The sequence below is a fragment of the Pseudorca crassidens genome, chromosome X (genome assembly GCF_039906515.1).
Source record: "Pseudorca crassidens isolate mPseCra1 chromosome X, mPseCra1.hap1, whole genome shotgun sequence".
Classification (NCBI taxonomy): domain Eukaryota; kingdom Metazoa; phylum Chordata; class Mammalia; order Artiodactyla; family Delphinidae; genus Pseudorca; species Pseudorca crassidens.
Window position 1 is genome coordinate 26,902,067 of NC_090317.1, and position 22,806 is coordinate 26,924,872.

At 45.7% G+C, this 22,806-nt stretch overlaps 1 protein-coding gene across 8 annotated transcripts in view; it reads right to left on the bottom strand.

Annotated features, from left to right (window-relative positions):
* The window catches only part of GRIA3 (glutamate ionotropic receptor AMPA type subunit 3), a 291,809-nt gene extending 269,305 nt beyond the window's left edge, over window positions 1-22,504 (bottom strand). For 2 of the 8 annotated variants that reach the window (XR_010940002.1, XM_067723329.1), the window contains exons 1-2: window positions 21,805-22,502; window positions 20,488-20,646 (exon numbers count right to left, since the gene is read on the bottom strand). Coding sequence is in view for 7 of the 8 variants with exons in the window: in XM_067723329.1 (XP_067579430.1) it covers window positions 20,488-20,646; window positions 21,805-21,895 (250 nt within the window). In the remaining variant the exon portion in view is untranslated. Of the gene's footprint in view, window positions 1-20,487; window positions 20,647-21,804 lie in introns of all 8 variants that reach the window. The other 6 variants (XM_067723331.1, XM_067723330.1, XM_067723333.1 and 3 more) reach the window with 5 other exon arrangements.
* Window positions 22,505-22,806: the final 302 nt, after the last annotated feature.

Here is a 22,806-nt window from a genome sequence, read left to right on the forward strand (position 1 = left end):
TATAGAAAGTTTTTCTTTAAAAATGGTTAAAATAAAAATAGCACTTGCACTGCTGAAAGATGTGTGCTTCAATTATCTGGAAAAATAGCTTAGATGGAACCTTTACAATGCTAGTTAAATGGAGACATCATGGTGAATGGGAAGAGCATAAGATTAGGAGACAGATTTGGATCCTGACCCAGCCACTTACTGGTAACAATGCTTTAAGTTTTCTGAGCCTCAGTTTCTTTAACTGTGAAAGGGGTATAGTCATAATAGCTACCTTGCCTACCTTACTGTGAAGTGGATTTTCCACCAGCCATCGTCCTGGTAAAGTGCCACGTGTCAGTACAGGCCACCGTGTCGCTCACCCTCCCGCATGCCTGGTAAACCTTGAGGGATGATCTCTGTCTCTCTACTTCCTTACTCGGTCCATTAAGCTCTTAAGACATAGATATGTTCATACACGTATCCCAATTAATTACTTGGGTCTTTCGCCCCAAAGATTGAGGGCTTCTCATTCAGAAGAGCCTAAGAAGAGCAACTACCTTTAGGTAACCTGTGTAAGATGAGCTATGGGGTTTCCAGGTCAAAGTTGACACTCTTGACCAGGGTCAAGTGGAACTGTGTGAAGAGAATCCGATTCTCCACACCATCTGCTCCCACCTCCCTGTCATCCCCCAAATGCACAGCCACACAACAGAAGAAAGGGCTTGAGGAATAAAGGGATCGTACTTTATTAACCTTCCTTGTAATTTCATCATCTTTTTTTTTAACATCTTTATTGGAGTGTAATTGCTTTACAATGGTGTGGTAGTTTCTGCTTTATAACAAAGTGAATCAACTATACATATTTCATCGTCTTTGATGCCACCCCATCTCAACTTCATCTTGTTATTTTATCTCAAAAGGGCAGCTCCTCCTGTCTCTACAGTGAGTTTGGTCTCCACCTGCCATCTTCCAGCTGCCCACACCCAGGCTGAGCCTCTCTCTTTGTCCTCTCTCCGTGGGGCTCGCTCAGTGAGAACCCGAAAAGGGAGGAGATGGTGGCAACTTTAGCGGCCTTGTTCTCACCTCACAGTTTAACTTGACGCGCTGAACAGGAAAGGTAACACATTGCTCAGCACTGTGAGTGAATGAGCCACATCAAGGAGTGACCTTTTGGGTCCTCCCTGTCTGTCAGCCTCCCTGCAGGATCCCCATAGGCCCGGCTGGCTCTGCAGGGAGTTGAAAGTACCATCCATCCTAGTAGTGTGATTCGGAGGGTAACCCAAATGCCACCAGAAAATAGCTTTCTTGGGCTTCCCTGGTGGCACAGTGGTTGAGAGTCCGCCTGCCGATGCAGGGGACACGGGGTCGTGCCCCGGTCCGGGAAGATCCCACATGCCGCGGAGCGGCTGGGCCCGTGAGCCATGGCCGCTGCGCCTGCGCGTCCGGAGCCTGTGCTCCGCAACAGGAGAGGCCACAGCAGTGAGAGGCCCGCGTACCGCAAAGAAAAAAAAAAGAAAAAAAAAAAAGAAATAGCTTTCTTGTTGCCCTGTGAAGTTTCTGGAACGCCCCTGTTTATTTGCAAATATGCTGTTAGAGGGCCCAAAACACGGGGGCTCTGAAAAGCTGAATCATTTGCCACTGCTTAAACGTTATGGCCTTGATTATTAGCTCAATGTTGATGGATTTACTGGTTTTGATTTCTACCTCAACATCTATTTAGTGGAGAGTAGAGAAGTATGCCCACTGGTGGCAGCATTTACTACGTGCTGGGCCTTGTGCTGAGCATTTGATGTGAATTCTCTCCTTCAATCCTGACAGGCACTCTGGAAGGGAGGCAGTATTGTAACTGTCAGCCCACAGATGAAACAGAAGCACAGAGTGTCTAGGTACCTTGCTGAAGGTCACATAGCCGGCAGTGGCAGAACCAGAATTCTAACTCAGGTCAGCTCTAGCTGTAAAGCCCACGCAATGTTGCCTTTAACACTTGGAACCCGAACTTGCCTACTGCACTGAACCAAACCAAAGCCCCATACAGAACCAGTTCTACCTCCTTACAAGGCAGCTGGAGGCTTGAGGAGTGGGAGAGGCCAGGAGATATAAATCCCAATGCACCGCTCTCTGCTGTGGTACCAGTCTCGAGTGAGACATCTCGGTGGAGTCTGGGACATGTTCAGAGCATCCTGAAGGCCCTGAGCTCCTGAGCAAAGGAGGGCAAGGCAAGGTGCTGAGCCGCTCCAAAACCCTCCAAGGGAACATTGTGATATCATCTGAATTAAATGTATTTGAAGCTGGACGAGACCTTTGGGGGAAAAGGTGAGGCCCAGAGAGAGGCAATCGCATAGCTAGTTAGTAGTGGCAGGGCAAGGGCAAGGGTTTTTCTTCCGTAACATATTGCCTCCTTATGTGTGTGGAAGAATTAAACTCTGAACAAACCAGAGATTTTAGCAACTCAGTTTGAGCCAACCAACCCTAAATATCACTTTTTTTTTCTCTAGCTTAATTGGAAAACACAATCACAATTCTGAGGTCATATCTTCAGGACTCATTCACTAAGGCTGGCAGCGGATCTGGTTGTCCTGACTGATTTTGAGCTCAGAGATTAAAGATGTACCCAAACAGCAGGAATGTACTGAACCTTCTCTGACTGTATTTGTATTTTCAGCTGCCACCAACTCTGGGCTAAGGGGTTCCATATGTTTACTTCCCATTGTGTAAAGTAGGCCTGCCTTTGACTTGTCTGAGATGTGTTCCTTTCCAGTTTTCAAGGGGAGCCCCTTGTTCTAGCATAAGAGGGCTTGAAAAGCAAGGTCATTTTACCTTTCCATCCATCTTACTGATTTCAGACTATGGCCACTTACTCCAGACACAGGAGGCCCAATTTTGGCTGGCCTTCACCTGGTGAACATTTTACGCGCAGCAGCCAGCGATCGCTGCCGCAGGATAGAGAGCTTTTAACAGCTTTCTTCTCCCTTCCCCCAGTGCTTCCTGGCCAAGGCAGGGAGCCCCTCCGTGCAGGAGCTGTGTGGAGGACAAGCTGAGGGTCAGCTGCCTCTGGCAGTAGGGTCTCCTTCAGCTGACGGGAGGATGGATTGCACTTGAGGATTGGGGTAGGGAGTAAACCTTGACGGACTCTGTCCGGGCCACAGTGGCAGCCGGGGAAGGCAGCCAAAGTTCCGCAGCTAAGAATAGTGAGACCTCATTTGGGTTTATCGTATTAACACATTTCACACTACATTTCTTAACGGGCTGCCTTGTTGGATGGCATTTTTAGTCACCTTTGGAGCCTGCTATTGAAAAACTCCTTTCTTGTTTCTTTTTTAAATAACCTTCTGTGGTGTTGAACTTGAAAAGGTTGTCAGATGGGAGTGTTTACGTGCTCTCATCTCAGCTAAAATAGCGTAAAGATGAAAGTATCCAACACATATATTTACCGAGTACCTGGAGGGATATAATTCAGGGGATACAGCGATATCTCAGCTGCCATCAGCGCTGAAGCTCCTGCTTGACGTGGGCTGTATGCCTGCCAGCACCAAACGAATAGTCCTCTGGCCATAATCAATTTACTTCATTCAAACAATTGGCAATTTCATCTGCTTTACCAAGTTTTTCAAAATCACACAACTGAGGACTGACTGCAAAGATAAATATTAACAGTCAAAGAAAGGCCATCTGCTGTTCCGGTCATTCTGGGGACAACAGAAGTCCCTTGGGAACCTGGCCAACTCTGAGGGCACTCACCCACCTGACTGAGATGCCCCCTCCCCATCACCTCCTTGCCCCCTTTCTCTCCCTTAGCTGGAATAAGGTTGGCATTTAAAAATATAGTAGAGCTATGCTATTCAGGGTTTGTCCTTGCAATAAACCCCCAATTAATCAGTTGCTACCTACATGACTTCCACAAATAACCGGATTTTTTCCTTATCCCTTTTTAGACAAAGGTCAATAAAGAAAGAGCTGCAGTGACTGCTTTAGGACTCTGCTCAGGAAATCAGGAGACCTGAGTCCTAGTCCCGTTTCTGGGACTAGCTCTGTGACCTCAAGCTCTCTCGTCTCTGAATCATTTTTCTTATAACATTAAGATGTTGGGCTAGATGATCTATAAGGTTCCTTCTCTCTCCAATAGTCACTATTTCCCATACGAGGGGTTCAATTTTAGAAACATCTTTCCAGGCTCCGTATATTCAGCCTGGTCTCCTGTACCTTCTGCATCGCTAGTCCTACCTACAACAACCATACATCACATCTTACTTTACATATCTAACAATCGTCCTTGACTTCATAGTTTTCAAAGCACCTTCACATTCATTCTCTCATTTGATCCTCATAAAATTCCTGTAAGGTACACAGCTCAGGTATTACTATTCCCATTTTGTAGATGAAGAAACTGAGACCTAGACAAGTAAAAGAACTCATGCAAGGTCATTGGGCCAGAAAACAGCAGAGAGGGAACGAGAAGCCAGGTATTCTGACTACAAGTCTGGTGCTTTATTCCTTTGACAAGGAATGTAACATATATAATATTATATAATATTAATAATTGCAACTAATACTTGCTGAGTGCTCACTATATACCAAGCACTTTCCACATATTTTATCATTTAATTTTTACCACAACCTCATGAGGTGGGCACTGCCATTTCCCCCATTTGTCAGACAGAAAAACTTAGGCTTGGAGGGGTTAAGCTCCTCCCCCTTGGCTATACAACTAGAAAGTGATGGGTCCAAGATTTGAGCCCAGAGAGTCTGACGTCTGAGCATAACCGCTATTGCTATACTGCTTGTCTTGAGTTATATAACATGTACCTTAAAGAGGTTGGAATGTCAAGTTCTCACTTTGGTTGCCCAATCTGCTGGAAGAATAATGGTCATTCCAGAAATGTCAAGGCAACAAATCAGTAAGCAAGTATTTATTAAATATTTACTGTATGTTCAGACATGTGCTAGGATGCACATATGACAGGAAGTTGGGGCACAATTATAAACCTCAGTGAACTGGAATCCACCTAAATGCACAAAATTGGGTGATGGTTATATAAATCATTGCATATATATATATATATATATATATATATATATGTGTATGTATGTATATAACAAAATGACACTGTGATACAATAATTTATAGACATTTAAAAAATCAAATTTTCAAAGAACATTTAAGAGGTCCAGAAAAATGTTCCCTGTTATAATATAAAGTAAGAAGGCAGGATACAAATCTGTACATACGGTAAAACCCAATTTGGGTGATTTTTTTACTCTACTTGGACAATTTTTCTTATTTTTTTGAATTTTTTTTTACAATGAGCATGAATTAATTTTACATTTTAACTTCTATAATCATGAAAAATGTTCTACATGTAAAAAATCTAGTTGAGGTACTATGACTTATATACATGAAACAATTAGAGAAGAAAAAGATATGAGTAAATGGTAACATAATAAAATTTGTAGTGTTGCTTTAGTACAACACCTGCTGTTACAAAATATGGTGGCAAAGACCCTGCTCTGGGAATCTGGCAGTCTAGATTCTCATCTTGCTTCTACCACTAGGGAGATGCATCACCTTTGGCAAACCCCTTCTCCTTTCTTGGCCTCACTTTCCTCACCCACAAAATGAGGTAGTTGGACTAGAGCTACTTGATCTATCTCCAGTAGTCTGTGATCTATAACAGGATTTCAGGAGTTTGTTTTGCTCATCCTGACTATAAATCAGAGGATGGGAAAATGACAGGTTAACGTTGGAGGCACTAAATGGAAGATACCATTAACTGTGGTCCCTGAAACTCATGCTTTACTGCGTTTCCAATTCACTTGCTGTGAATTTATTCTTCCTCTCTGCCACCTATTTAAAAAAGACAGGACTGACATTATTTTCATATATAACATCATTATGTAGCAGTGAAAGTTAAAAGAAGAAGGATTCTGTTGGGAAGACATCTTAGAGAAGTGCCAAGAGTTAGATGGCCTGCATCATAATCTCAGCTCAGCCATTTACTGGCTGTGTGACCTTGGGCAAGTCATTTAGCCTCTCTGTTCCTTAGTTTCCTCACCTGAGAGAGAAAAAGTCAGTGATCCCATGAGGCAACCTAGCAGTGGGCTTAGATAGGAAATGAGAAGAGAAGGTGATGCAGGTGGAGCAAGGGCACCCTGGGATATGAAGGAAAAAAAATGCTTTGGGTCATCACCCAGGTTTGGGCCTGCTGGAGACAGCATGCTGGTAGATCAGGCCAGCACACCGAGGAGAGGGCAAGAGAAAGACTGCATTGCCTAGTGGTCCTCAGCAGGATCCTTACTAGGGAGTCTGTGCTTATGGAGCAGAGCACTTAACCTCTGCTCTGGAGAGAATAGAGACTGAAATGCTGGAAAATCACATTAGCAAAATTTCTCTTTTAACCTTTTGCATGTCTCCTTCCTGTGCTATTTTTGGTCTGACTTAGGCAAGCAATATCAAAAGAAGAAAATCCATCCACTCAAATTGATATGCTCTAAACTACCATCTGTATATCATCCTTAATTAAAAGAACTCAGAAAAATCATGGCTGGGAGAGCTCAACTGGCCTCACATTTTTCCTTGTCTAAGTGAAGATTCCAGGATCCACTGTTCCACTCTCCCACTTTCAAACACATTATAGACTTTACATTTGAAAAAAGCTTGTTCTTTCCTTCCAGCCAGCAAGTGCCAAGGTTATCATATCCATGTTGCTTTATCCCAAGCATATCTTGTTCAGACAAAAAAATTGAAGAGATCATGTCTCTCTAGACAATTTCACTCAATGACGGCATGATTAAACATAGTGGTGTGTATTCTCTGGCTTTTTTGGGCATCAAGTCAATTGTTTCTTTCTGCTTTACTTTGCCCCAGAGCGAATCCTTTATGCCTGAGGAAGCACTGTGAGTACTCAAAGAGAACCCCATCTGGTTCCAGCTACAGATTCAGAGGGTAAAAATTAGTTTGCAGGGCTTTAGGGATGGCCATAGATGGGAAGAATCTATTGTTCAGTTTGGTTTTGATGAATTCTATTCCTTTCTTCCACTTACCAACCACCTCAGTACTCTGTGTTAATAATAGCTACCATTTATTTTATTTTATTTATTTTTTGCAGTACGCGGGCCTCTCACTGCTGTGGCCTCTCCCGTTGCGGAGCACAGGCTCTGGACGCGCAGGCTCAGCGGCCACGGCTCACGGGCCCAGCCGCTCCGCGGCATGTGGGATCTTCCCGGACCAGGGCACGAACCCGTGTCCCCTGCATCGGCAGGTGGACTCTCAACCACTCTGCCACCAGGGAAGCCCATAGCTACCATTTATTGAACACTTACTATACGCCAGGCATCATGGTAAATATTTTACATGGATAACCTCATTTAATCTTCACAACAACTTTATAAGGTAGTTACTATTATAATCACCTTCATTTCACAAATGAGGAAACTGAGGCTTAGAGAGGTTAAGTAATTTGCCCAAGGTCACATAGCTAGTAAGCGACAGAGCCAAGATTCAAATGCAGGCAGTCCAGTTTAGAGCCATTCCTTGCCTTCTGATTGCTCCCAAACTAAGTAGGAGAAACAGCCTTCTACTAGGCAAGGGTCAAACAGCAACACCTTGCTCCAGAGAATTAGGTGCCAAATCCAAGGGCCAGGAGTGAGTGTACAAAGAGCTGGGCAGCTCCCGTTCTCTTTACCCAGGAGAGAGCTCAACTTTCCTCATTGTTCTCAACTTCTTATATTCTACAGATCTACAGGCAGTAGAGGGAAGAACTGGGGACAGTAAGAGTTAGGACTGGCAGAAACCAGGAGATCAAAGGACACTCTTAGTAACTCTTGCACAAAGTGGATCGACCTCTCGTAAGAGGCTGTGATATTTAGTCAAAGGGTGGACTAGACTCAGAGATGTGCCAGAAGTGGATTTCCATTGAGTTGTCATCATCTGAATGGCAAGATACTAAAGTGATTGTCAAATGCTAAGCGTCACCAGGAAATGGGAAGGCCCAGGGGAAGATGTATGCCATGTGTATGTGCCAGGGCAGTGCTCGCTCTACAGGAGAATGGGCAGTACGAAGTGCCTCAACCCTCAGCCCCCTGGGGGCTCTTGACTCCAGGACCCATGGAGAAATCTCACTAATGCCCAAGGAAGTGAAGGCGCTTCCTCTGGGGAGGCCCTGAGCAGTTCCTTGCTGCTCTTCCTTGTGTCCCTCCGTGGGCAGCTCCATTTCTAAGAGAAGCTCCAGGGCCTTGCTGCAGAGCCAGTCCACTGGGTGATTGGCCCAAGTGTTTCCTCCTGAATCAACTGTCAGAGGACATGTGGATGCCTCCTGAGCCTTTCAGAAGGCAGGGGGACTACTTGTGTACTGTTTGGATACTGGATTGTCACAAAAGAACAGAAAGGATGATTCATTGTGTGATTGGCAGCAGATGGAACTGGAGATGAAGAGTTTATTTGGGAAAGAAGACTCTAAGTCTTCCCTTGAACCTGTAGTCCTTCAATTATGCAGAAAAATGCATCTCAAGAGTTTTTGATCACAGAATATCTGAGTAGCTGTCGCTCACAAGAGGCAAACTGGGTGGGCAAATTTGGATGCATGGGTGAGAGGTGTAGCGGGTCACGGTGGTGGGCTGCTGATCTGAAGGCGTGCCACGATGCCTTTGTTGGCAGAAGAAAATAATCTTGGGTTTGGGGCAGAGCTGAGAACTGTAAAAAACCTCAGAGGGCAGCTACTCAGGAAGGAAATCTGGTCTGTAGAGTGACAAGAGATTCTACTTTTCAAATGAAACTACGTTTCTGTTTTTAGGACAGAAAGCTCAAAGGATTTTAAACTAATGATTATGTTGATAATAATAATATCCAATATGCGCCAGGCATTACTCTAAGTACTTTATGTGGATTTGTGAATTATCTCATTTAAAACTCTCAATAACCCTATGAGGTGAGGGTTATTATTTTCCCCAGTTTATAATTGGGAAATCAGGCACAATCAAGTTAAGTAACTTGCCCCAAGGCTCCACATCTAGTAAGCGGAAGAGCTACGATGCAAGCGAGAGTAAGCCACAACTGGCTGCAGGTACTGTCCATTGGTTTCAAGGATTCAGTAGTTTCATCACAGTCTTATAAAGGCAGAGAATAGATGAACATGATGAGAAGTTTCTAGATGTAGTAGAAGAATCTGAGGGGCTTCATTTTGGAGGGTCTTTCCTCAGTAAGCAATGAAGTGAGACTGTTACTAGACACGGAGGTGGTAGGATCTGGACAAGAGTGAATGATGGGATGTAAAAAGTGGCAGCCTCCTCAGAGGTCACCCAGATGAATCTCCTCATTTTAGAAATGATAAAAACTAGAGCCGGAGAACGGAGTGGCTCGTCCAAGGTCATCCAGGCAGTGGGTGGCAGAGTTGAGACTGGAACCCAGATCTCCTAATTCTTGCTCCATTGCTCATTCCGCTCTACCCCATACCCCCCCTGCAGGTTTAACTGCTTCCCAAGGCCGTAAGAAACACGGTATCTCACATGTTATATTCTCTGTAAATGATTTTACAAGACTTCAACATAACTTGTGTGGTATATATGTGGGTTGTTTGGTCTGAATCAACCCCTTGGGGTGGTCTCAGTTACCCTTATTGGGAAATACAAAGTGCAGGAGTGGTTATCTGGCATTTAATAATTCTAATCAATAAGTGGTTCTGCAAGCACTTCACATATCTTTATCTTCAATGGACACCAGAGACTTTGTTAATTAACATGAAATTTCTCATTGGTGAAATCAGTAGTGTTTAACATATGTGGGTTGGCTAGACATATGGTAGAGGTGTTCCCAAACTAGCAGAAAGAAGATATAAGGGTCTAACAAGCTCTATAGTGTTATCCCTTGGAATGGTACCCTAGGCTTAATTTGTAAATAGTCCTGGGGGCAGCCACTAATGAGGATTCTTGATTAGCTGCATCCTGCTACTAGGGTATTGTTTTGTCGGCCTCAAGTGAACCTTCGTGCAAGGTGTTGGCGCACCTGAAAGGAAAGGGAGCTGGACTTGACTGAGCCTACAGGACAGGCTGTCCAATTATTTTTATGCCTGCTTGCCATTATTTTAATGAGAAAAAAGAATTCTGTATGAGGTTTACTTTTACACCTGGTAGTGAGGTTATGGGGAGAAGACCTATAGCCCTCACTCTAACAATGACTGGTTATTGGTATCCAATGAAATATACCTAATGATTGTGAATGACCAGCTGGCTTAGGTCAGTTTACAACTCCAAGCAGCTAACTATACATCTCTATTTTGGACCCCTGTCTAAAGTTGGTGAGCCTCTGTCCCGGGGTGTATGGGGGGCTCCTACCCTGGGTGAATGTTGACAGAGCCCTACTTGACCCAGCGGCCCCCCAGTTGTAGACCTGGGATTTGCATGTACCAGAATCTAAGCCGTTTCCCCCATAGCACCGTCCAGAAGTACCTCTTTTGGCCTGCCGAGCACTTGCTAATGACTGTGCCAGCATCCTGACCTTGCTGCAGGCCTCAGCATTGCCTGGGAGAAGATTAGAGTTGAGCTGGCACTCAACCGTGAAAGGCCACTGGAATACAGTGTATGCATGTAAGGCCAAAAGGACAAAGGAGGGAAGGTTCTGCCATATTGAGGTACCTTGATGGAACACGAAGAAGAAAAAGTCAAAATAGGATTTTTACTAAGCAGAGATTTTTTTCTTTGTTTTTTTTCAGTTAATAGAGCTTCCCTCAGCCAGTAACTTAGCTGCCAGAGGGAGGTGGACGGGGTGGTGAAGAGGTCCGAAACTTGCACCTTCCACCTCCTACCACCCCAAGTCCTGTTGCAGATGTTTTCTTTGTCCCACTGTGGTTTACAACATTGCATTTGAATGTATTCAGGCAGCGACCTGGAGTCTCCAGATTGCCACAGGCCCCACCACTCCATACCTGCCCAGTTTCCACATTTATGTGATCCACCTGGCCTCTGTCATCATCTGTGATTTCAGCCCCAGTTGAAATTGAGCGCAGACTCTAGAGACAGGAAGATCTCAGGTAGAACCCTGACGCCACTAATTAGCTAGCTGCGTGACCTTGAGCTAGTTGCTTATATATATTTTGAACCCGCTCTGATTCCTCTTTTATAAAATGGGGATGAGAGTAGCTCCTTTCTAGCAATGTTGTGATTATTCCATGAGATAAGGCATGTACCATGCTTAGTGCGGTGTCTTCCACGCGGCAGAGGTTCAGTGAATGGTAGTTATTATTTCAGCCCTACTGTTAAATGTGTTGATAGCAAGGATGGCACAATGAATGCTACATAAACTGATTGCAGTGCATCTATTTTTAACAAATGGGTTGGCACTTGACATGACATCTAGTTTGTAGCATGGCTAAGGGACCAATCATTAGCTAACAAGCAAAGAAGGGAAGCAGCATTGTCAAAATGAAAATCATTTCCTTGTCTCTATTTACCATCTCAAAGAACATTTTTGCTTTGTTTACCTCAGAGACTGTGACTTGAGGTTAATCTCTTAGTTCTTTCAAGTCTTGAATTTCCAATCTGAGAGCCAAACTCGCTAATGCTTGCATGGGCTGATAGCACCTCACTTACTTACAGAACTAACGTGTGTGAAAGTGCCTGGTACAATGCCTGGTGCTTCGCAGATACTCAGTATGAATCCATATGTCTCTGTTTGCACTACCAGGGCTAATTAAACTAGTGATTCCCAAATTGTGTGAGCATTAGAATCACCCACGGAGCTTGTCAAAAAGGCCTATCCTTGTATTTTCTGATTTAATGTATCTGGAGTGTAACCTAGGAATTCAGATGTTTAACAGGCATCTCTGGTGATTCTGCTGCAAGTGGTCTAATTCGAGAAAAACTGTTTTAAAATAACCAAATCGCCCTAGAAATAGCAATAAGGTGTAAGAATATTTGAGAATCTATTACAGGTTCTGGCTGAATGTGGATGTTAGTGGCCTTCCTACCTTAAATTTACAAAGGTGTTCATCCGTACAGAAACCCATACCCACATCCATGCAGTGATTCCTCTGTGGGCTGGGTCCTGCATCTCTTCCTGTCTCATCCATTACTGGTACCCAGATCCCTTTCTGGGTAGCAGCAAGGATGAGGGCCCTGACTGCAATGAGTAACTGGCAAGGTAGATCAGTCAATCACAGATAACTGAAAGGGGACTATTTTTGATGGCAACATTTTTTAAAAGGTTAAAAAGAATCCTCACCAACCCCCCCCCCATCACAAACCGATTATACTTCTGAAAATATCCCACAGTAATTATGGGGAATCCAGAGACTGAGATCATCTGTTGCAACAAAGAACCAGCACGGAAGAGGCAGCAAGCCCACTACCATCGGAAAGTTGTGACTTGGAGGGTTAAAAGCAACTAAAATCTTAGCGAATAAACTACCAGATTTTATCTATGGAGAAGATCAAATGTTGCAAACCAGGTGAAGTGTGTTTGAGGGACTCTTCCTCAAGGGTCTCCCACTGCCCCCTGAATGCCCACCATCCATCTGGCACCCCACTCTCTTGGGCTGGTCCCTTGTTCTGGGTCACTTACCCGTCTTGCAAAACCTCCTCTGAGGATCCTGCAAGGTAACAGGTGGTAATCTCATCAAAGAATCCTGGTCGGAATAGTAATGGCTGATAAGGATTTAACTCATCCCCTTCCAGAGATAGCATGCTTGCATTTTAGCACAGGTCTTCGGTGCCGTAACACCAACAAATGAATTTGTGGAATTTCAGACTAATGGCAGGCTGCTGGGGGGCAATATCTGGGGTAATAGGGTGCCATTTGGCAGTCCTCAAATGACACTGGGTAAGCTTTCAATGGCTACCCTGGAGCAGTCCTCAGCTCAAATATGTTAGTAAGTGACACCACTTCCCCTCCCTTCCCTCTAGATCTCAGTGAATGTCTGGCACTGGCCTGGAAAATGGAGTCAATTTTTCAGGTTCTTAGGGAACCAGACAGAATTCGGGTTGTGCTGTACATGTTTCTAACCCTGTTGAAGGAAAGTCAGACAGCTGAGGAGCAGATTCTACATGCCCCCTTCTGGCATGCCTTGACCCAGAGAAGCAAAGTGGAAAGGCAGTTGGAACTGCATGCCAACCGTAGCTCCCTTGGGCAGGTTGTTTCTAAAAGGGACACTTTGAGGTGTGGCAAGAAGCCAAGATACTGTCAGCCCGGCTCATGAGCTACCTCCTCTCTCAGGCTGCCTTCCAGTCTCCATTCCAATTCCCTACGAAAAGCAGCTCTAAGTAGATGCTCTCATCAGACACCTACAGACATGGCTGAAACGAACACAGGGTGGTTAGGAGTATGATATGACATCGTTGAGTCAGAATGAGCCAGATGTGTCTCTTATAGAGCTTTCTTTGAAAGGCATGTGGGTAAGAGCTTGTCTGGGAGAGACTTTTTCTTTGGTAATCACAGTCTCCCTGCAAAGAGTGGTTTGAGTACCAGCGGTATTGGCATCACCTGGGAGCTTGCTAGAAATGCAAATTTTTGGACGCTGAAGTCCTATTGAATCAGAATCTTCATTTTAACAAGATCCCCAGGCCACTGGTGTGCACATGAAAGAAGTGCTGTTCTAGGCTGAATTGTGCCCCTAGGGTTAACGGGTCATGACCAGCTGTGTTTCCTTTCCTCACCCTTATCCTTAACCCCATGCCCCCTTCCAAATAAGGACAAATGATGGTCACGTTGAGGACAAGTGTTAAAGAAGCCAGTGGTAGTTAGGGACTGAGGAGAAGGGAAGTCCAGACAGAGGGCTGTAAACACTTACTTCTCTGACCAAAGCTCAAACAGAAATCCAGAAGAGAGTACAGTAAGTCCCCTACATACCAACGAGTTCCGTTCCGAGAGCGCATTCATAAGTCGAATTTGTTTGTAAGTCCAACAAAGTTAGCCTAGGTACCCAAGTAACATAATCGCCTATATAGTACTGTACTGTAGTAGGTTTAGAATACGTTCGCATCTTTGAAGGTTCGTATGTAGGGGACTTAACTGTATTCTGCCTCTTTCCACTGGGAGGGAAGCCAGAGTGTACACTTGAGAAAAGGAGAGGGAGGGATGGAGGGAGTGGGGAGGAGACACTGCTCGGCTAGGCTTCCAAGTCCCTCCAGAGGTAGATACTGCCTCATAATCACTGCATTCTATGTGCCATCCCAGGGAAAGAAAGCTTTCAGTCTGAGGCCCAGGTTTGTCACCGCCTTTCTCCCCTCTTACGACTTCCTTTCCATGCCAGTGCCTCCCCTGCCAGTGCCCACGCAGGCCCCTTCAGACTCTACAGCAGCCTCTTTTTTGGTTTGTTTTTTGGTAGTACGTACAAAAAGTTTACACTTTTTAAAGAACCACTTTATTGAGGCATGATTAACATACACAAAGCGGTATATATTTACTTCTTCAATAAAATGAATCCCTATGACCTTTGGTTGCTTCCCAAATTACCACAAAGACTTTTAAGTTCAACATGGTGAAGCTGTACCTCCCCTATGCCTTGGGTGTACTTACACCAAACCTACCACATGCAGGGACCTTTTGACTTTGACCTATAGAGGTGTTCCCTGACCAGGGGCAGCTGATCTCTGGTTTGGGTAGAGTGAACAGCTGCTCTGCACCTCATGTCCAGAAACACCCACATTTGAGTATCTTTCCTTGGAATTGAGGCATTATGGTTCCCAGAGTCCCTGGTTTTAAAGCAAACACCCCCCAGTCAGGTATATTAACCCCTTATCAGCCACTTTCAGCAAGACTCTTACATTAGATAAAAAGCTATCACCCTCAAAGGAGAGTAAAGGCCCTGAGGAGGATGGACGAAGGACAGAGATATTCTGATGGGGAAGGAGCATTAGGTCTGGAAAAGTCCAGAGCAGGAAACAGTCCCTAGGTCAGTTTATTGTGGGTGGGATACCAGAATCACAGGCCAGTTGGACACCAGCAAAAGGGCCTGGGCTGGGCGGGCAGAGCAGGAGGGGAAAATGATGGTGAGAGAAGGGGTAGAAGTGAGAAGAGGACAAATTCTGTCCATGTTAACCTTTTGCCAAGTGCCGACCCCTTCCGGGGACTGCTGCCCTGGCTCAAGGCTCACCCCACGCACAGGCTGACGCTATCTGTCACTCTCTGACTGGAGCCCAGACATCTCCCCAGCAGGGAGGGACTTGCTTCTGTGTCTGCACAACTCCCACACTCCTGCTGAAAAATGCCCGGAGCCCCCCACCTGGGCTTTGAATTGCACCCTCCTGTGGACATGTCATCTAATTAGACCCAAAGTATCAAAGCCAAAGGAACAAAGTCAAAACTTGATTTTTTTTTAATGGGCCAGGTAAAGTATGCAGATAATTTCCCTGACCTTTGAGAAGATGAAGAGTTTTCTGAAAGGTCCTTCAAAGATATTTCCTGTCTCAATCTAAGAAGTTAAAAGTTAAATCATCTGAATTAGCATGTTTATCCTCCTCCCCCGAAGGTATGAGTTCTACCTTCTAAAATTCTGGCCCTCTCTTAAAATCCATGCTGTCTTTTCATCCTTTAGCCAGTTGTATAAAAATGACAAATCTGTCAGCCACAAAGGAAGACTAATAATGATGCCTCAGAAGCTTCGTTTATTTTTCAATCTGTTAAAATGAAACCAGCCAATCACCTCTGACTACCCATAATAATGAAATTTAAAAATATACCAGGAGCCAAAAACATATAATAGAAACCTCAACCAGCGCCCACTATTCTCATTCAGTCTTGGCAAGTACGGAGGGAAATGCAGAATTAAGAAAACAACCTCGGATAGAGGCAGAAGTGGGGGATGTGAGAAACTAGTCACATTTTAAGGAAAAAAGTTAAAATTGCTGAGAGGAAGAAAAACCGTGGCTTATTTTGCAGTAGGCATAGATGGAGAACCAAGTAGTTTTCTTTGTTCCTTCCCCCCAGACCCTTCCTGCCGTCCCCCCCACCCCCCTTAGTAGATCACCAGGAAGCCACCTTCTAGGGGAGGTTATACACTTTGCTGGAAGCTCACCTTTACAGCCTGCTGATTGCCATCTATTTTTATGGCCCGAATGAACAGCATCACCTTCCTCCCTCCTCGCCACGTAAAAAATAGATTAAAAAAAAATCCGTAATAAACCTTGTGAGAAGGTGACTTAAATCTCTGGCGACCTCTTCGTGCTTCAGTAGTCTAAGCCAGCTGGCCAGAGGGGCTGAGAAGTGAGCTAAGCCAGTGAGCTTATGGAAGACTGGCCTGGAGAGAGAGGGAGAGCGGCAAAGCCACAAAGATGGGGGAGCTGGCGGTGGGAGCTGGGGCTATTGACATTGGTTAGCATGTGAAGATCTGTTTGAAGGCAGGAGCCGTGATACTGTGGGGTCCTCACCCCGCTTCCAAAGATCACATGAAAAGAACAAACAAAACCCACCAAAGAGCAGAGAATAGGATCAGGGGAGACATTTCTTTCCCAAATGGACTTAAACAGTTAAATGGATCCTGGCAGTTAGAATAATTAGATAATTTAAATTGTGACTCTGTGGGCAAGAGAGGGAAACCTGTCTCAGCTAAGTACACTTACTTGGTAGCGAAATGCGCTCAGTTATAAAAGGAGCGTGCTCTCAGTTAGCAGGTATATTTCAAATAGCTTGAAAAAAATGAATGGAATAAAAATTTGCAGCTGATGAGTTACATTTAGCCAGCAAAAGGGATTTTGCCTGGGGCTCCATTAGAGCCTGCACTCCTAAGTCCCACTGTCAGTCCCACCATCACTATTACGCCTCCATCAACAGATTTTTACTTAAGCCAATGCGTTAAGAGCACAATTCCGTGGTGAATAACCTTTAAGGTTACATTTGCCTTTTCCTTGCTTCTTGCAAACAGCGCGTAATCCACAAGCACATTTGTTGGCTGTAAAGGTGTACAACAGCAATTTTTGCAATGACAGTGCAGAGAGGGAATATGAGATCTGTGTGCTAATGAGCTGACACTGCAGAGGCTGGGGTGATGTAGTGTGGAGTGTACTACAAGTGCACAGCAGAAAGACACAGGAGGGGACTTCAAGGGAATCGGAGGCATTTCCTGAGGAACCAGGGGAGCAAAGCCACACCAATGGGACTCAGCAGTCCCTTGGTGTTGCCACATTCCCCAAAGCCCTACGATGATCAAATCTGGTTTTTAAAGAACAGACGTGTATACAACTTAAAACGTGTGTGACACCTCTTTTCATAAATACTGATTATGGGTGTATAGGTGCCTCTGTGTGTGTGTGTGTGTGTGTGTGTATGAATGCATGTATCCTGAAATCATAGTATTCACACCATGCTTCTTTCTGGGGCTACCTAGCGAAATTGAAAAGTAAAGCAGCAAACTCAGTTAATCACTACGAAATAAGAACATGTGCTCCAAATCAGCTGAGTCTCTTCGATAAACTTCAATTCACCTCTGAGCTGAGATCCCAAATGAACCACCTTTCAAAACCAGAGATGCTTTTATTGGCCTCTTAAGATGCGGATTGAGGGCGGAGTCTGTCTTAAGCAAACCTCTTGGGGGTTGTGCAGAAAAGAATTGGTTGCTGGTGAAGAAGAGTCTTTAAATAACTGATGCCTGGGATTCATTGCAAGCAAACTCTCTGAATACATTGGGGGAGGGGATGCAGAGGGAGAGCAGAGAGCAGGGACACATACAGAAGGCATTACCGTTTGTTTATTTTTGGCTTTTTTGTTTACCTGCATACCTGTGTCCTCAGAAGTGTGTGTCTGCCGCAAGATTGAGGGTGCAGGAAAGATCATGGAAAGAGATCAATTCTAGTGTTAGGGGAAGCTGAAACTAGGAGTTTTGAATGGGAAGAGGGGAAAGTTTCTTTAATTTTTGCCATTCTATTCCATATTGAAGCAGACAGGAGAGGTGGGCAAGCAGGTTTGGACTCACCTGGGGTTTTCTCAAATTCTCCCTAGGTCTCCAGGGAGGGGCAGGCCAGAGGATCCAGGGTGTTTTTTTTTTCTCTGTGTAATAGAATGGAACCAGGGGTCACCTGCCAGGCTCCAGCGCTGAACTAGTATTGTGTGCCGACATCTGTGATATGTGATCTTCACTTCCATGAGAAAAAAGAACTCTCAAGGGCAGGGAAAGAAATGAGATACACCTGCAGGGCTTCCCTGGCCCCGTGAAATGATTGTTTTCTGCATTCAGAGACTATCAGACGGTGGTTGGACTAGTCATCTTCCTCATACTAAGATTGTAGGCAGCGGCTACCAGGAGACAGCTTTGAGATCTGGCCCCCATTCAACGATTGTGACATTCAGAGAGGACTGTTTCGGGGACTGGAGAAGACGACAGCTTTCTTCCTCTGTCTTCTGAGCTGTAAAGTCTGAGTGTGCAACAGGCAGCTGGGTACACATCACTGGTTTCTAGAAATCTCTCCTGTGTGAGTCAGTGTGTGCAAATATGTGTATTTGGCATAACTAAGGGCAAGGTCGCCTTTTCTGTCTTTCCTGTTGCCCAGTAAGCCACACCCCTTATGCTACACTTTCAAGCCCCCAGCCATAACCCAGCCTTATAAGCTTGTAAGATGAAGTGTTGTGGACTTACAGCGGTGGCGGGCGGGGGGGGCGTTGATCAATTTCTTTTCCTTTCACGGTTGTCCCTTTATTGCCCTGAGAGGTAGGGCATTAAGGCAACTCAACACCAATACAGATGACTTAGTGCCTGTTCTCAAACCTGAGCTTTTCACATGGCAAGGATCATTTCCTGATTGCTCCTTGAGTAGCATTCTGATGGCCCTGGGCTGGCTAGTGTCCGTCTGATTTGACCATAAACAGCAAGACCAAAACCTTGGAAATTAATCATTCCTGAGAAGTCAATTAGCACTCTTATCTCAGTCAACATCAGTGGAAAGACACTAAAGTGAGTTGAAATAAACATTATTCATTGTTAATAATAATAAATCTGGGTAGTTTCATGTATTTGGTTTTAAATCTGTTCTAATTGATATTTAGGAAGCTGCCTTTGGAACTCGGCCTCTTGACAAGATCTCAGGGCTGCAGAATTAAGAGTCAGATGTGTGTTGTAAGTGTGCTGAAGAGACAGGCTGGGATTACCAAAATCAGATGCAAAGTATAGACAGACATTTTGTAACTTTCACACTTAGCTGGAGTTAATAAGCCCTATTTTTGTCAATGTCGGAAAGCCAGAGAATGTCAAATACCTCAGAGCATGTTCATGTGAGGATCTGTACCTTCAGCTAAAATTCTCTTAAAGCTGAAAACTGTCACAATTTCTTGCAAAGTAATTCACCTCCATCCCCTTGACCCAAGTCTTCAAATCCAAGGAGGCTGTGCCCTTGGAGACCCTTTCAACAGTTTTTGGAAATCACATATCCTTTGAGGCAGAAGAACTTGAAGAAAGTCATATACAAAGTTTCACCCAACCAAATATAAACATCATTTCTCCCCTGAAAGAAAATCCAAAATTCCCAACTACACCAGCCATAAAAGCAAAACATATTTATGCCATCCTCACCCTCATTGTTGTGAAAACTTTTCATGAAATAAGCTCAGATGAAGAATTATCAGTCTCTCATAAAACATTCCAGAAAAACCTGTGTCCAACAGGCTATCAGTCATCCCGGTTCCCGTGGTTTTACTTCTCAAAATGAAATGTCCCCTTTCCACAGGAACAATCACAGGGCACAACTAGCTGTTTCAGAAACTGCTTTGGGGGCTGATGAAATTCTTCCCTTTTGGCATTCGGTTTTCCTGCTGCAAGCCTCCGCCTTCCACCTTTTGCTCTAAGTTAAGAACTGTGTTGTCCCTAACAGTGGCGGGGCGGGGGTGGGGGGGGTGGGGGAGTTGAACAACACTAGGGGAGACAGAACAGAAGTAGCTTTCCAAAGAGTCACTGAGCACTTTCTCCCTTCCCCTCAGTTTGCCAGGCGTTCATCACTTGTAATCAGTTTGTAGTCTTATCAGTTCCTATCAGAGCTCTCTCGGTAAGAAAGGTGATATTCTAGGACAGAAAGAGGCCAGGGAACCGAGCCTGATCTGTCCCTCAAGGTCACTTGTTTGCAGAATTTCTCATATTTGGCTCCTATATATTAAGCGATTGTCAAATTCAGCTCATTCCTACAGCCAGGTGCTAGCTTTAACAGTCAAGTAATGCACATCCTGAATTGACTCAATCAAGAGGCTTCTTTCTTTAATCTCATCTGAAGAAATTTCCCTGAACAACCATGCTATTTTTTCTCTTTTTTTTCCAGCCAAAGGAAAAAAAAAGGGAGGGGGTTGCGGGGGAGGGAGCGCCAGTTTAGCAGGGAGGAAAATGAAACTTTTGCATGAAACATTATTCACAACAGAGTTTTGTGTACTTGCCTTAAGTCCCTCCCTCAGCAGGATCCTCTGGAGTTGATTTATGTCACATGAAACCTGGATTGACTAGAGCCCCTAAAATGTCTACTAAGGCAATCGCCACCCCAGCACTTATGCAGACCCCAAGTCCCACAAGCAAAATGCAAATGAGGTTCCCAGGTCCCAAAAGGAGGAAAAGCAGATCTACTTACAAGCATTAGTCACAGAAAAACTATTGGAAGAATCCAAGTGATCTACGTGGTAATTCAAATGGAAGGGCTTCTCGGTGGTGTTCTGGTTGGTGTTGTATAACTGCACAGCAAAGCGGAAAGCGCTGTGCTCCTGCACCGTGTTTCTCATGAAAAGTCCACCTACAAGCAAAGGGAACCAAGATTTGGCTTGTGTCCCCCCCAGGAGTGGTTAGAAATTGGGGAGCTACAGATAGGCGATAACCTCTCAGTGGTACCTGGGTGCGTGATCATGATTGATTTTCAACCTGTGTGTCTTTGAAGACTCTTGTGAACTCAAATTTTGGCCAAGAGAAACCTAGTTTTCCTCTAAAGAGTCGGAGGAGAGGCTGGCGAGAAGGGGGAAAGGGGAAAGAGGGAAAAGGAGGCTGCTTTGGGGTAGGACGATGGAACCAAGAGTGGGACTTCGTTCTTAGGCGGTAGCTTCCTCTCCCCTCTTCCTCCGCTACCTCCCATCTCCACAAGCTGGTTCATCTTTTCGTGGCGCAAAGGGAAAGGTTGGGAAGAAAAACAATTTCATTCCCCCTGCTGCCCCATCCTGTTCCCCACAGGCCCCCGCTCCCCCATGACAGTACAGGGGCTTGGTTCTGTAATGGCAATAATTCTAACTTCTTGACTAGTAAATCCAGGGAGAAGCCGAGAGAACTCCCTCCCAGCGCCCGGGAGCCGGGCTCCAGACAGACACAGCGGCAATTCATGAATTCGTGGTCTCCGTGACTTCGCCGCTCGCTGGCTCGGCTTCTAGTCTCACCCCCGCCTCCTACCCCATCCGCCACTGACCTCGGTTGCTGCCCGGGTCTGGGGGAATCCAGGGTGGGCTTCCACCTCCCCCAGCGCTAGCCGGTCTCCCGGGACCCGGAGACGCGGGACAGGGAGCCCCGGACCGGGTTACGCGCCCTGGCGCAGCCAGACAGGAGGCATCACCCTGGGACAACTTCCAGCGGCGGCACGCACGCCATGGCAAAGTCCGGAGCAGCGAGCCGAAAAGCCGTGACTCTTCGCCCGGCTGCAGCCTCTGGCATGCCTCCCCTGCTCCGCTCAGCTCGGAAAACGCGGCAGCCCACCCCGCCAAGCCCCAGGAGATCACCCCTCTGGTTCCCGATGCTCCCCAGACCAGCCAGCTCTCTGAGGCTCAGATCCCTGAGATTCCTGCCCGATCCCCGTCCCCCGTCCCTTCCCAGGCCATGCAGGACAGGGACCCGCGGCCGCAGAAGCCACGCCAGGGCAGTGGTCTCGGGTGCAAGAGAGCCCGGCCCGACCGGCGGGCTGGCTCGCGCTTACCTATGCTGATGGTGTTGGGGAATCCTCCGTGAGAATGACCCAAAAGCCCCAGGACTAAAAAGAAGACGGCCCGGAGCACGCTTTGCCCCATTTTCTTCTGCCTGGCCGTGCTACGCCTAGAACGAAGCTGACAAGAGCATAGGCGCAACTCGGGAGTCTTCAAAATAATAATAGAAAAAGAAAAAGAATTCGCCGGCTCTTTCACCCCCTCCCCTCAACTTGCTCTCTCGCTCACTCTTCCTTTCCACCCCACACTAGTCCTCCTCCACCACCTCCTCTCTTTCTCTCTCTCTCTCTCTCTCTCTCTCTCTCTCTCGCTCGCTTCCAGGCTCTCTCACACCCCCTCCCCGCCCCCCACCTCACTTCTGTCTTCACACCAATCTGGAAGGCGGGTTCATTGGCTGCAAGCTCGGTTCGCCAAAGCGATCTCCCTCCCTATCTCTAAGACAGAGAGAGACAGAGAGAGAGACAGAGAGAGACAGAGAGAGAGAATAAAACCCAAAACCCAAAACAAAACAAAAAAGACAAAACACAGAAAAACAAACAAATCCCCCAAAGAAACAAAAGAGAGAGAGAAAGAAAAAAAGAAATTAAAAGAAAATCCGAGACTTTTCTCCCCCAGAAGATGGTGGGTCTAAAGAGGGGGAAAAAAGAAGGAAAGAGCGAAAAGGCTCAGCGGCGGTGAATTGGGCTCTTCCAATTGGGCCGGTAGGGGGATATTGATCAAAGTTGATCTGACGTGGAATTAAAGCCGCACACCGCTTAGCTCCACTGCAAACTGCAGCCGCGGACTGCAAAGCCTCAGCGCTGGCGTTTGTCAACACGGGAGATGGAATCGATAGAAATACACTAGTCCTCACGTGGGCCAGCCTTTCAAGCTACAGCCAGCTTTTTAAAGAGAAGAAGAAAGAAAAGCTGCATTGTCTGTGCGTTTGTGCGTCTGGCTTAAAGAAGGAGGGTCTCGGGGGGTGGGCAGTGAGTGGTTACTCTGGAGTCTTTGTA